This window comes from Anas platyrhynchos, chromosome 15 (assembly GCF_047663525.1).
Source record: "Anas platyrhynchos isolate ZD024472 breed Pekin duck chromosome 15, IASCAAS_PekinDuck_T2T, whole genome shotgun sequence".
NCBI lineage: Eukaryota > Metazoa > Chordata > Aves > Anseriformes > Anatidae > Anas > Anas platyrhynchos.
Genome location: NC_092601.1, coordinates 12,043,474 through 12,056,417, shown reverse-complemented (window position 1 = coordinate 12,056,417; position 12,944 = coordinate 12,043,474). Strand labels below are relative to the sequence as shown.

General features: G+C 41.9%; 1 protein-coding gene and 1 long non-coding RNA gene across 16 annotated transcripts in view; one reads left to right on the top strand and one right to left on the bottom strand.

Moving 5' to 3' along the window:
• The window catches only part of LOC139998738 (uncharacterized), a 9,686-nt gene extending 6,963 nt beyond the window's left edge, over positions 1-2,723 (bottom strand). Inside the window, exon 1 of the long non-coding RNA XR_011803576.1 lies at positions 2,585-2,723. This is a non-coding gene — a long non-coding RNA (uncharacterized lncRNA). The remainder of the gene's footprint in view (positions 1-2,584) is intronic.
• DCUN1D3 (defective in cullin neddylation 1 domain containing 3) overlaps positions 1-12,944 on the top strand; it is a 25,638-nt gene extending 12,694 nt beyond the window's left edge. For 14 of the 15 annotated variants that reach the window (XM_038186992.2, XM_038186984.2, XM_072023861.1 and 11 more), the window contains 2 exons: positions 2,634-3,166; positions 4,994-12,944. In XM_038186992.2, the coding sequence (XP_038042920.1) occupies positions 2,736-3,166; positions 4,994-5,486 (924 nt within the window). In that variant the 5' untranslated portion in view covers positions 2,634-2,735 and the 3' untranslated portion in view covers positions 5,487-12,944. Of the gene's footprint in view, positions 1-1,578; positions 1,658-2,633; positions 3,167-4,993 lie in introns of those variants that run through there. The other variant, XM_027469481.3, reaches the window with a different exon arrangement.

Below are 12,944 nucleotides of genomic sequence, written 5' to 3'. Positions count from 1 at the left end.
TTAAATCTGGATTACTAAAGTGAATTGGCTTAATCTGTCCATTGTGCTGCATGCGATTTGACATCTACCAGCTGCTTTAGAAGAAAGTACCATTTATTAATAGGCAGCTCTTCTTTAACCTGCCCATAGGGAAAAGCTGTTCCTAATCCACAACAGCTAGCGATTGCTGTTATATCTTTGACCAGAAAATTTCATAAACTTCCTAAACTCTGCTTTAAGCTCTATAGCTACTTTTTAGTTTTTTTAATCAATTCTTTTACTTGCAGGTTGCACTTTAAAGAAAAACGTAGCCAAATTAGTGCCAGTTGCCTTTGAGAAGCTGATGGAAGAGCAAGAGTTAGTGTATACTTAGCACTTGAATGCTGATTAATTTAAAGAAAAAAAGAAGGAAGGCTGATATGCCTAATAATATCCTATTTTGTTTTGGTGTAATGAAGAAATGACTGGTGCAGACTGAAGAAGGCAATGTTCCTCAGACATATGATAGCAAGGAACCAGTGCCAGGCTGCACTCCGTAACTCATAGAGTTGCGAAATGCTGAGGAACCGGGAAATTCTTATGGGTTAGGTGAATATGCATGTTTTAATGAATCATTTGAATACAAATGAATAAGAAATTATTCTCGACTAAGTTAGATTGAACTTTATTTGCCTCTAAAAATCGTGTTACAAAGTTCATCTTTAAAGCAAATTTATGAGAGCATGTGCCAGGTGTTTGTTTCTACCTGTTGCTTTAAAAAAAATGAAATTCAAAGTGATTTTCTACAATTGCAGAGTTGTTAAATGACTTTTTTTAAAGCAGATTTCTAATGTCAGGTTAGGAAAATGCATACTTCTTCCCCAATTCTGCCCTCTGTTGCTCTGTTTTTTTTCCCTTCCATCTTCCCATTTCCATGCTCTCTGCAAAGTGACTTCAGATTATACCTGTGGATTGAGTGAAGCTTGTGACACTGACTCGGATGCTGTCAATAAAACAAGTAGTGAAGACTGTACGAGTGTAGCTATTCTAAGAGAAGCATTGGTTTAAACTGCAGATTCATACTTGAAAACTTAAAAAAAATAAATAAATTTATAGAGAGCCATGTAGTCCATTGTAAGTTGGTTTTTTTTGTTGTTGTTGACTTTTTGAGGGATTTCTATGACTTTGCAGTTACAGAGTTTGTTGTGTGAGGAAATTACTTGATAGAGTTGTAGCTTTTGGGTTATTAACTTCAAAAAATAATTAAAAAAAAAAAAAAAGGGGCTAGGAAGCCAGGTAGTTGAAACCAGCATCTTGACAGTTGGAGTTGTACAGACAAAAGGAATCCTTTTTGGTCATGAAACTGCCTAAGTGCCATTTTGCCAAAATAGGTATGATGGCTGAGAGAAGATGCATGCTTGTAGTCATAATTTCTGGAGAATTCATCTATTCTTGGCGCTCTTGTCCCAGATTGGCTTACAGCTTTAAATACGGAGTTCAGTCTCTGCGGAGTTTTCCCCAAGAAAGAATACAGAAAGACAGTCAGGACATATGTTTTCTTCCTTTATATTTAGTTTTTATCTCTCTTTTTTTTTTTTTTTCTTGTTCTAATCTGTAACCTGGAAGCAATAAACAAAAAGACGAAGCAAATCCAATTTTATGTTGGAGGCTTTTTCCTAACTGACAGCAGAGATGAAATGTGAGTAAATGGGTAAAGGAGGGCTGTGATAAGCAACTGCCTTCCCGGAGTTGATGTTTCTAAGAAATGGACTGTCTGTGGCATGGCTGCGTGCTGATAGCATGGTGTCAGAGAGTTTGTTTGGGTTTAGGGGGGATAACCTGGAGTCTGTTCCCCGTGGGTGAAATTCCTTTTCCAAATATGCAATGTTTTAGCATTATGATTTATAACAACAGTATGAAGAAATTATTTTGGCATTTTAATTTGGATTTTAAAAACTGAAATAGAATTACTACTATTTATCTGTGCATATGTCTGTCTGGACAGTTTAATTAAAAAGGCCCCATCCCCTTGTCTGTGTCATTACCTGGGGGAAGAGCCCACTGAAACAATTAATAATTACTTGAAAACCAAGCAATTGTTATCTTTTTTCTGCAAGCATGTTATTTGTGTTTCCAGAATGAAAATCTGGATTCCCAACTCTGTTAAAAACAAAACAAAACAAAAACTTGTGCTGCTTTGCTAAAGGTACAGTTCTAGCTCGAGTCTGTCAGGTTGTCTCATTGCTGTCCCTGTGTTTCCCCCACCCAGTGCTTTGTTTCAGTGTTTTGTATTCTATAAATAAAACATGGGTATACTTTTTTAAAACCATTTCCTTTAGAGTATTTCTGGGTTAGAGTAGTCTGTCTTGATGAAGTCTGTACATGAATCAACCTCTTTGTAACCTATGTTGCAGTAAGAATTTTAGGAATTTCCTTTATTAGGGCCCATTAGTATACTGCAACCACTGAGTGAGCTGCATTGATTTCTAGGTGAAGCAGGCTGAAATTGCCTGAAATTTACAGCATGTGCCAACTTTCCGTACACTGCTCCTTTTCAGTATGCAAAACTTAAATATCCTGAAGTCTGTCTCTTACTGGTGAATGTTATCCCACATTTAATACTTACAATATTCTTTGTGGAGAAGCAGCTATTTCACTCTGAAACTGTTTTTCAGGTTAGTTGACTGCCACTAATGGCATGGTGAAATGTGTTGAAGAGCAGCTGCGAGGGTGTCCGACGGCGAGGGGACTGCTCTAGAAGCTGGGCTTGCAACATCATGGGCCAGTGTGTCACAAAGTGTAAGAATCCTTCGTCCACCCTTGGCAGCAAAAATGGGGAAAGGGAATCTGGCAGCAAGTCGCACAGTAAGAGAAGCGCAGTCCACAAAGACGACCACACTTCAGCTTGTGGGAAGTCTTCGGGAGATATTCTCGTGAACGGGACAAAGAAAGCGGACACTGCTGTCGAGTCTAGCCAGCCTTCAACGTTTCCTGGGGATACAAAGAAAGACTCTGTCTCCAGTGCGGAAGAATCTTCACTCCAAAGGATTGGAGAGTTATTTAGGAGATACAAGGATGAACGGGAGGATGCCATACTGGAAGAAGGAATGGAACGATTTTGCAATGACCTCTGCGTTGATCCCACTGAATTTAAAGTGCTAGTTTTGGCTTGGAAATTCCAGGCTGCTACCATGTGCAAATTTACAAGGTTAGTTCTTGTAGAACTTGTAATTATTTTCATATGTTAAAGTATATCCTGTCATCTCTATGTCAGAGACAGCCTCATTAACTTCAATTAGTTATTTTTTCTAACACATGCATGTTGATCAAATTAATTCCTGTTGCTGAAGAAGAAAGCTTTGTGTTGTCCTCTTCTTTTCCCCTCACAGTGGGTTTCAGAGCTGAAAATGTTTTTGGACGTTATGCTGCTAATGATGGCATTCTGAATGGATGTTAGTTTATTCTTGACTTACAAAACCAGTTTTTCTGTATCCGCCATGGTCTTAATGATAAGATTGGACACTGAAAATCGTTTTTACTTTAAAACAATGTGAGATTCCTTAGTAATTGCTACTAACTATGTTATCATTATGTGAAGAATGTAAAGCAGACTCCTTGCTAAGAATCATTCTTGCCCAACCAGTGTTACATGTAATGTCTTTTTCCAAGGTTAATTCTCGTAAAGCACAGAGAAATGTTTCTGTGGTGGCTGGCAAGTGACTGGTATTTGAAGAGCTGTCTGTTGTTCTGGAAAAAGTTGTCAGTCAGCAGGCTCCTAGCATCAAGAATGCTATAGGAAGTGACAGAACAGCTAAAACTTCACAGCAATCCCCTGCACCCCTCCAACACGACTACCCATCAGTCCCATCAGTAAATCCAGAGTGCTTTGAGTAATAACTATTTTTATTCAGCCATAACTTTCAAAGTTACTTTGGTGTTCTGAGCCTTAAACCGAGCCCCTGTGTCTGAACACAGCTTCCCTGTGTCTGCAGAGGTGGTGTGGGTGTGTGTCATGTAGATGAGTTACTCTGGGATGCCAACAGGGATTTGTTAGGGGCTGAAGGAGCAGGTACCTGCTAACATGGTAAAGGAGTCGCAAGGAATGGCTATGATTTTGCACAGCTGCATGGTTTTCATTGATTTGATTTTCTTGGAGAGATGGCAATGCCAGTGGTGAGAGGGTACTTCTGTTTAGTGGCCTGCTCCATGGTACTGGTGCAGGTTGAGTTCCATCACAGAAGGCAAGGCAGTCCCGTGATCTGAGCTCTGTGCTCTCCTGTCTTCCCTCCAGCCCATCCTGCAGCAGAGTCCGTGGTGTCATTTAATATGGCTGGTCGCTGTACTGCAGTGCTTGAACATGAGCATCGGATAAATCTGTTAGCCACCTACCCCTCACAGCCAGATTACTGGGGGTTTCCTGAAGCACTGCTTTTGAAGCAGTTTGTATGTTGCCCTGTAGCCTGTGTTACGTGGTGCTGTGCTCTCTCAGCAGGTGCCTCCACAGTTGGCACCCCTTTTGTTTTGCAGCACAGAAGAGCAACCAAACGCTGAAGGAAAGCCCCCCCAAACTACTCTTTCCCTTGCAAACAGCTCATCCAGAGCATGGCACTTAGGCATAGGTGGTATGGTATCAAGCTGCTTTGTATGGAATGCCTCAGGGAGCAAATGGCGTTCTCCAATGAGTTCAGCATTTTTTCTGTGGTAGATTTTGTGTTTGTGGGTTTGTCTTTTTCTGTGGAAGGCACTGGGTATGGTAGTATGGAGCAGGCAGAAAGCCGTCACAGCAAAGTTTTTCAGACTCTAGTGGTGGCCCAGCTAGGCCAGTGTGCGTGTTGTGAGTGTGTTCTGAGCCAGCAGAGGCTTTTTGGGAACGTCTCTTTCCTGTAGCTGTTGTTACCAAGCATTTTGTGCCACCTTGCTGGCAGCCGCCGTGTGTGTTGAGGTAACTCTTTCCCTGTGGCGTATCTGAGCGGAGACGGGAGGCACTTGGCACATGAGAGGCGTTCGCACTAATTTCTCTTCTCTTGCTTAATAGGAAGGAGTTTTTTGAAGGCTGCAAAGCAATAAATGCGGACAGCATTGATGGCATTTGTGCAAGGTTCCCCAGCCTCTTAAACGAAGCCAAGCAGGAAGATAAATTTAAGGATCTCTACCGTTTCACCTTTCAGTTTGGCCTGGACTCTGAGGAAGGACAGAGGTCGCTACATCGGGAAATAGCCATTGCCCTTTGGAAATTAGTCTTCACCCAAAACAAACCCCCCATTTTGGACCAGTGGATACACTTCCTAGTCGAGAACCCCTCAGGAATCAAGGGAATCTCCCGGGACACGTGGAACATGTTTTTAAATTTTACTCAGGTGATTGGACCAGACCTTAGCAACTACAGTGAAGACGAGGCGTGGCCGAGTCTCTTTGATACCTTTGTGGAGTGGGAAATGGAGCGAAGGAAAAAGGAAGAGGAAACCAAATGTATTGCATCTTCAGACACAGAGGGTCTGTGTACAGAAGAACAGACTTACAGCATTTAAGCAGTGGTGACAAAAGCAACCTGTTGCCCTTCATGAAATGTAAACTCTGGATGTTTCTGGAGATTACCAAGGCTCCAGATCTTTTCTACTTTACACCTTTTTCTGCCTTGTATTTGAAAGGGCTCTAAAATGCTGTATCATGTTTTAGGCACTTTCTTAATTTTGGTTATTCCTTTTACTCTTGCCCTGAAATATTTGACTCTGGCTACAAGTTAAGCATTTTTGGTTTCTTTTAAGACTTCAGATTAGTATAAGTAAGTCTGATATTTCTTGCACAATGTAGATCTTTTTAGTTAGGTTAAATTAACATTGCTAAATTATACAGTGCCAGATTAAGTTTTTCATACTACATCTGTCAGGGCAGGTTTGTACTGTGTGTAGTGCTGTTTACATTGTTGAAATTTTAGGCTGTAATAATTTTAAGGTTTTATACCAAGACAAATAGCAGTGTTAACTATAAATGCATTAATCCCCTGGTAATAAGGCTCTTAAAAAAAAAAAGAAAAACGTTCCAACATAAGCAACAGCTTTTTGTAATATGGCTAATTCCCACTTCAAGCTAACTCTCAGCGTTTGAGTCCAGATCATTCCTTTTTTTCAAAGTTTCAAACTAAATGTTGGGATTGTTTTATAAAATTACTGTACCTGTCAGTCAACTGAGTGGTAGATGATGATTTGTATCTAAATCTCTTATACAACACATAATAAAAGAGCAGTACTACCTCAGTTTTATTGAAAGTGGACTTCTTGATGGAATTCCATTTTCTCTGGAAGTTGTATTTTTGTGGTTACACGAGAATATTTTTACTTGACTAAAAGAACCAAAGGTTCTGCTTCTTAAGTTTGTTAAACATTGACAGAAGCAACACACAAGCCCTAAGTCTTCAAGGAAAACTGTGGTATAATTCTGCTTTAATTTGTTTGATTTATACCTAAAGTATTATCTTACTTGTCTGGCAAGCACAGTACTTCTATGTAAGGAACTATCTTTTGCATTAATATTGATGAACCAATTTTTTTAAACCTCTGTTTAATTGCTAAATCGCAGTTAATACTCCACACTTGCTGGAGCAACAATATCGGCATCTGATGACAAAGTGAATTCTTAATGTGTTCTTAATGACAACAGTGTAGATGAGTCATTTTTAGACTGATTTGATAATATTTGGATAGGAGTCAATTATTTTACAATACCTGTATTGGGACTATTTGCCTGTTGAAACTGTTGTGACTTAAAGGGAGTTTTATTAACACTGGTTGAAATTTTTTTTGGTTATTGATGCTACCTTTTTTAATTTTAGTATGTCAACATTTTTACACGTTTTGGTAAAAGAGATGATTGCCAAGGCTTTCTATTAAGCTAAGTATCAAATCCATTAAGCCAATACACTTCCATTATACGCCCTTTCTTTTCAGAGCTGTATTTCGGGATCATAAAATGACTTCAATTAAAAAACAAAACAAAACAAAAGCAAACAAAAAAAAACCATAGCATCTAATGGCTTTTGTAAGGGTTTTAAAGCTAAAGGAAATCACAATTTTAAGTGGCGAGCATGTCCTTGGATCCCAGATAGCATGCTTTGCACCTTGTGGTGCCCCAGAGGGGACAGCAGAGAGGAGAATCTCCTGAAGCCTGGCGCTGGCTCTGCTGGTGCACGGCCTGTGCAGTAGCGTGGGTCTGAGGTCGTAGATCAGTCACAAACCACGGCTGTCTAAAACTACATAAAAACCAACCCGCAAGCTGCAGACAGCATCTCTTTCACCTAGTAAAAGGAGAATATGGTCCATACTGCTTTTGGAAACCCTTTTTGGGAGATGTGTTTAAGCTGTGGAAAACAAAGCTAGTTCTAGCTGAGTGTTCCTTGGCAAGAGGGAAGCCCTGATCTTGGTTTATTGTAGGCGACTGTGCCCAAAGCTTTGTCCCTGCTACTGTCATCTTCCAAGCTACCATGGCACAAGCGCTATTTGGCAAGAAAATCTTTGGCAAAACAGGCCGTAGCACTTGTGCTGGTATAATTGAATTTATGGTGAGACTTCTGCTGGTGCTGTTATTTAATTAAAAAAAGAAAAAAATAATCTCCAACAGAGGCTGCTTTGTTAGCAAGAGTTCCAGATGGAGACCTGATTTGACAGTAAATGACTGTATTAAGTTTGAGACTACTCATTCATTCAGCTATTAAATGCTTTGTTCATCACTTCATCTTTTTCCTAAAGGGAATTTTAAACTGTTCAGTGTGTGACAACTAGCTGGTCAAATGGATACCCAGTGCGTGTGGCAGCGGTTGCTACTGAGCTGTCTCTGAATTGCAGCAGCTCCAAAGGATCGGGGCTTGAGACCTTCAAGGCAGGTGTTTGGCCTGAATGTGGATTGCAGTAAGGAAATGAACTGATAGCATGGCAGTGTTTAGACATTTTAGTGCAGCAAACATAATGCAGTTTCTTTTTCAGAACAGTGGTGGTGAATATACAGAAGGGAAAGTTTCCTTTCCCCTTGGAGGAAGGATGTCCGCCTCTCAGCAGCTCCTGCCCCATGCTTTCAGTCCGAGAGGAAAGCCTTGCTCCTGTGCTGCTCTTCCAGCCCAGCAGGAGCAACTCCAGCCTGTTGGGTAAAAGACATGCAAAAATAGCCAAAATATCTACCTGGTAACAAACCATTTTTTTTTCAGTCTCACCTCATTATTTACAGTACAGTTACAGAGCACAAGCCAGGCCTGTGTCTGTTTTAAACTCCTGAGCCAGGAGCTACAGTTCAGGTGCAGCTCTGCTGCGGTAGCGAAAGTGAAAGAGGGCGCTGGGCCTGCGCTGCATTGCCCGGTCCAGCTGTGGTCCTGAGCTACAGCAGGCTGTGCTCTTCAGTGCCGGGGCAGTGCTGTGTTGTATGTGCTCCTGGGACGTCTTCAGCTATGTTGGAGCCTCTGAAAATTGCTTGTTTAATGGTTAAGCTGTGAATATCTGTGGAACAGGCCATGTGCATTCTCTCTCCCTTCTCATGTAGTTTAAGTCTGTAATGTGTAGGTCACAGGACTGCAGTGAGCGGTGATGCTGAAGTCCTTGAAACCATTGGAGTTATTTAATTTTATTTTATTAGAATATGCTTTGGAAAACTTGATGCATGTAGTGAATCTGCTGCAACTTGGGATAAATAACTAGGTAATTATATAGATAGTTTTAGTAATATACTGGAAAACCGGTCTGATGTCCACACCGTGGCATTTTATTGCCTTCCCTTACACGCAAAGAAATGCAACTTCTGTGAACTGTACTCCCTGGTAGAACACTGACGGCTTGCACAGTGTTACAGTTTGCAATACCTTTAAATTTGGCTCCCAGGTTGACTGGAGGCTCCACTGTGCCAATTCTTTGTGGGGGTGTGTTTTGGAGGTCTAGGACTATTTATTGATTCATGTGAAGATTTGAAAGGTTCTGCCCATAGTTGGCCATGAAATGTGACTGAGTAAATTAATTGACATTGAACGTTAATTGTGAGTTTACTTGCTGCTGGTGCTATTCTATATGGAGAATTATAGCTTTTTAATACTGTGCAATTGTAATGAAAGAACCACAGGAAAAATAAATGAAGGTGTGGCAGAGAATCAGGTAGCTTAAGCCTGTGGCAGTTCGGTCCACCCTGTGACAAGTGCCGACTTCCCGAGGCTGGCACAGCAGCTCTGCTCGTGAATCAGCCTCTGAACCACGGCAGCTTTGCAGCCAAGCACGTGTAAGCGCCTGAAAGGCGTTTCCTCTGCTCTGCTGGAGAGACGTGACTTCGGGGTTGGTGAACAGCAGCTGCCCCTCTTCTGGAGCGGCTGTCGGGGTGTCCGGGCTGCTGCAGGCGGTGGTGGCCATGCCTGGGTGAGTGCTGCCTGACTCCCTGCGTGTCTGCCAGAGCCTGAAGAACCTGTGGGTGCCAGGACAGGTACTGCCTGTTGTCACCTGCGTCCCCAGGCAGGGCTATGCACTGACTGGTGACCTTGGTGTTTTCATGATGCTGTCAGCATGAGTATCTTCCTTATGCTTCTAAGCCTTGTTTAAAAAAAACAAAACAGCGAAGTTAAACACTGCGTAGTTAATGGCCACCTCAGCCTGATGTAATTTGTTGTCTGAGGTTACATCATTCCCATTCATTGGAAAATAATAGTCATTGTGAATTTCTGGGTCTGGCAGCCTCGTGTTCTGCAGTGTGTTTTTTTTTTTTTTTTTTTTTTTTAGAAATCCTTGATAAATCGAGTGCCCAAATCTCAAAATGTATGCATGTGAATTTAGCCTTTCATATTGAGAAGGAAGATGCTTAACCTGAAACCCAAAGTTCTTCAGTGTATTCAGGGTAGCATTTCAGTATAGAGCAAAACATAAATATTGAGTTGGTTTTAATTTTTTCAAATGCGTACATAGTAAGATCTAAGTGTCTGCTTAAATTTTGTGTGCAAACCAAAACACCAGTGTTAAAATTTTCTCTCTGGACTATTGAAGATTGAATATTTCTTTTTTTGATTGTCAGCTGAAGTGACACATGTGAGATTATAACCCGGAAGGCTGTACCTGCTTCACCATGAAGTATGTAGGTATCTCTACCTCTTGTTCTTAGACTTGAACAGTTTAAGGTTACCATCCTTTTCTCCCAGGATTTTATGCCTGGGTAAGTAAGATTTTTTTTAATTGACCCAAGTTAAGTATTATCTATATGCCATACTTCTTGGTATACCGCTTAACTTACATGCACTCTCCCCTTTGAAAAGGAGCGAAGTCAAGTTGCAAACAAGTGTCAGTCCTCCGGGTTCTAGTTTTGGAGTGCAGTAGAGTGGCTGGAGCTACACCACGTGTGGCTCAGGGGCTTTCGTGTTCCTGCTCAGGCTGCCTGCACTGACAATACATTGAAGGTGAAGCAGCTGCTCCCCAGGAGGGAGCCATGTCACTTTTTCATTTGCCCATGAAAAACTTCAGGAACTCCCCTGATGCTCTGCTGTAGCATATTTTTCCTTTGGTGAAAAATACAATGGCTTGTTCCATGTTGTGCTGTACTGGTAACAGCCAAAAAAATTGGAGGCTGCAAAAGTGTAAGGGCAACACACATGTGTTCCCCCCCCCCCCCCCCCCGAGGGCAGCATCTTCCTCATGATATGCTTAGAGCAGAGCTGGAGAGTTCCCAAGTGCATTGGTGATGCTGGGCTGGTTCCAGTGCTGTTTTTTCCTCATTACTGCAGTGAGGTGGTGTCTTCTTCCCTGCCACCCAGCTGCGCCCCTTGCTTTCCTCCCTGGAGGAGCCTACGGCACAACTGCTGGTACACAAAGCGAAATAGCTGGGCTGCAGCAGGTGCTGCCACAAGCTGCTGCTTCCAGTCTGAGGGCTGCGCTGGGCAGGGGCTGCTTGCACTATGTGTACAGGCTCGCATTTCAGGAGCCTGAGGGACTAGAGATGATAGGTAAAAGGAGCATGAATGTGCTGCTAACAGCTTGCCTTAAATCACTGACATTACAGCGGGCCTGCACTACTATTGCAATCCTCAGTCTTTCTGTAGTTAAGTTTCTAAATGCAACAAGTTCTGGAGGTCTTACAACTTTTCTATTTTTAAAAAGCTCCTGTCTTTGTGAAATTGCACTCTTCAGATGAGCCCTTTCTGGACAACACATCAGTTTTTCACACAGACAAAATACCTTAGTCTCCCATGGTCGTGCTGTAGCCCCTTCCTTCCCCCCATCCTTGTAAATTATATTTGGCCTGAAGGTTGCCTGCTGTGGAAGCAGTGTGTTTACTTGAATGTCACTGTTTTATGCAGTTACAGCTGCCAGCTCTTGCTTTTCTCTGGGCCCACGTGGCACCTCCGTGCGGTGGCAGTGGAGTTGGAGGCTGGCTGCTGGTTTTATACTCCCCTATGTAGTAAATGTTAGAGGGCTTTGCATAATAGTGCTTAATATTTTGAAGCGGTGACTTTTTAGTCATGTTAAACAGTTATCTTAAAATATTTCTACTTTCTTATCTGCAAGTTTAACATAGTCTGTTGAAGAGGAAATGGGCTGGCAGGAGCAGCTGGATGGCCTCATGCTGTTGGTTCCTGAATGTCTTGGGTTCCAGAAGTGGCTGCAGCGTGCAGGGTTAGGGCCTAACCCGGGGCTCCGGGGGCTGTACTGGATGGTCCTGAGGGCATGAAGCAACCGCAAGTCATTAACAGGCTGCAGGGAGGTGACTGTCAGCATGGGCGAGCTGATGCAGCTGGATTTCTTGGAGTACTTGCTTGTGGATCTCAGCCCCAATTTAGTCCTGTCACCCCTTATGGCAGGTATGCAATTTGATGGTATATTTGCTCCCAGAGCAGTAACTAACCAAGGAAACAGTGAAAGCACACCTTTGTGCAGCTTTCATTGACCTGCATGTGACCACAGCTAGCTGACCAATCCCTCGGTTCCTCAGCAGACCCTCAAGGGTACGTAGGATCAAATCTGCTCTTCTCCGTGTCAGGAGTGATTTTTGCCTTTTCAGACTCTCCAATAGATACTGTGTGTGATCCGATTCTGTCACGCTGGGAAACGATGAATGTATTGCTTGTCGTGGAGCAAACCATGCTTCCTCTTCTAGACAGCACATTCCCAAGTGCTGTGTAAATGTAATGCTTGAAAATGGCTGGAGTAAATTCTGTTTCATGTAGGCCCCTTTTTTAAAGGGATGTGGCCAAATTTGAAAAAACAAGCTAGGGACAAAGTGGGAGAAGGTCAAGATGATGCATCTATACTGAGTCCCATTTGCTATGTTGCTTTACAGTTACTTTTTGTGTATCAAATTTTGCTCACCATTATTGTCTGGAACAGAATGGAAACAGCATCTTACAGAATGTGCAATCTAAGGCACAATGCAAATAGGTTGTAATAAGGAGGTTGTCTTTACTTGATAGCAATCCTGAGTGCAATGTTCTTGTCGTGTCCCTTTTGAAAAGCATTAAGTGCAGTCTGAGATTTTTCTTTACTTAAAAGCAAAGCATTGGTTTGTCCATTACTGACTTCTTGTGGAGTTTGTGCCAGATGTATATTAAATATTTTGGTGCTTTTTCTAATCCAGGCTGCCATTCATTTACCTGTGAGATTATTGTACTTCTGTATATTTAAATGACCAAGCCCTTAAAGAAAAATAACTCACCATCACCAAAACCCAACAACCTTTAGTCACCATGTATCCTTACTACTGCAGCTTTGTAATGTTCTAGAGCTTCTGGGTTTCCTGTATTCCAGTAATGTCTGAGGGAGGGTGGGGAGCAGCTAGAGAAACCTAATCCACTGGAAAGGGACCTTGCACGTTGTTCCGTGCGTTACTGAACAAATGAGTAACTTTGTGGTGTTTACATAATGACACTTTGGTGTTCACTCTTTTGTGCTGAAGCTTTGTACAAAAATGTCTTATTTAAAGCTGAAGTCCTTTTTACATTTTCAATTAAAAGGGGAAAAAAATAATTATTTTTTCATGACTGTAAA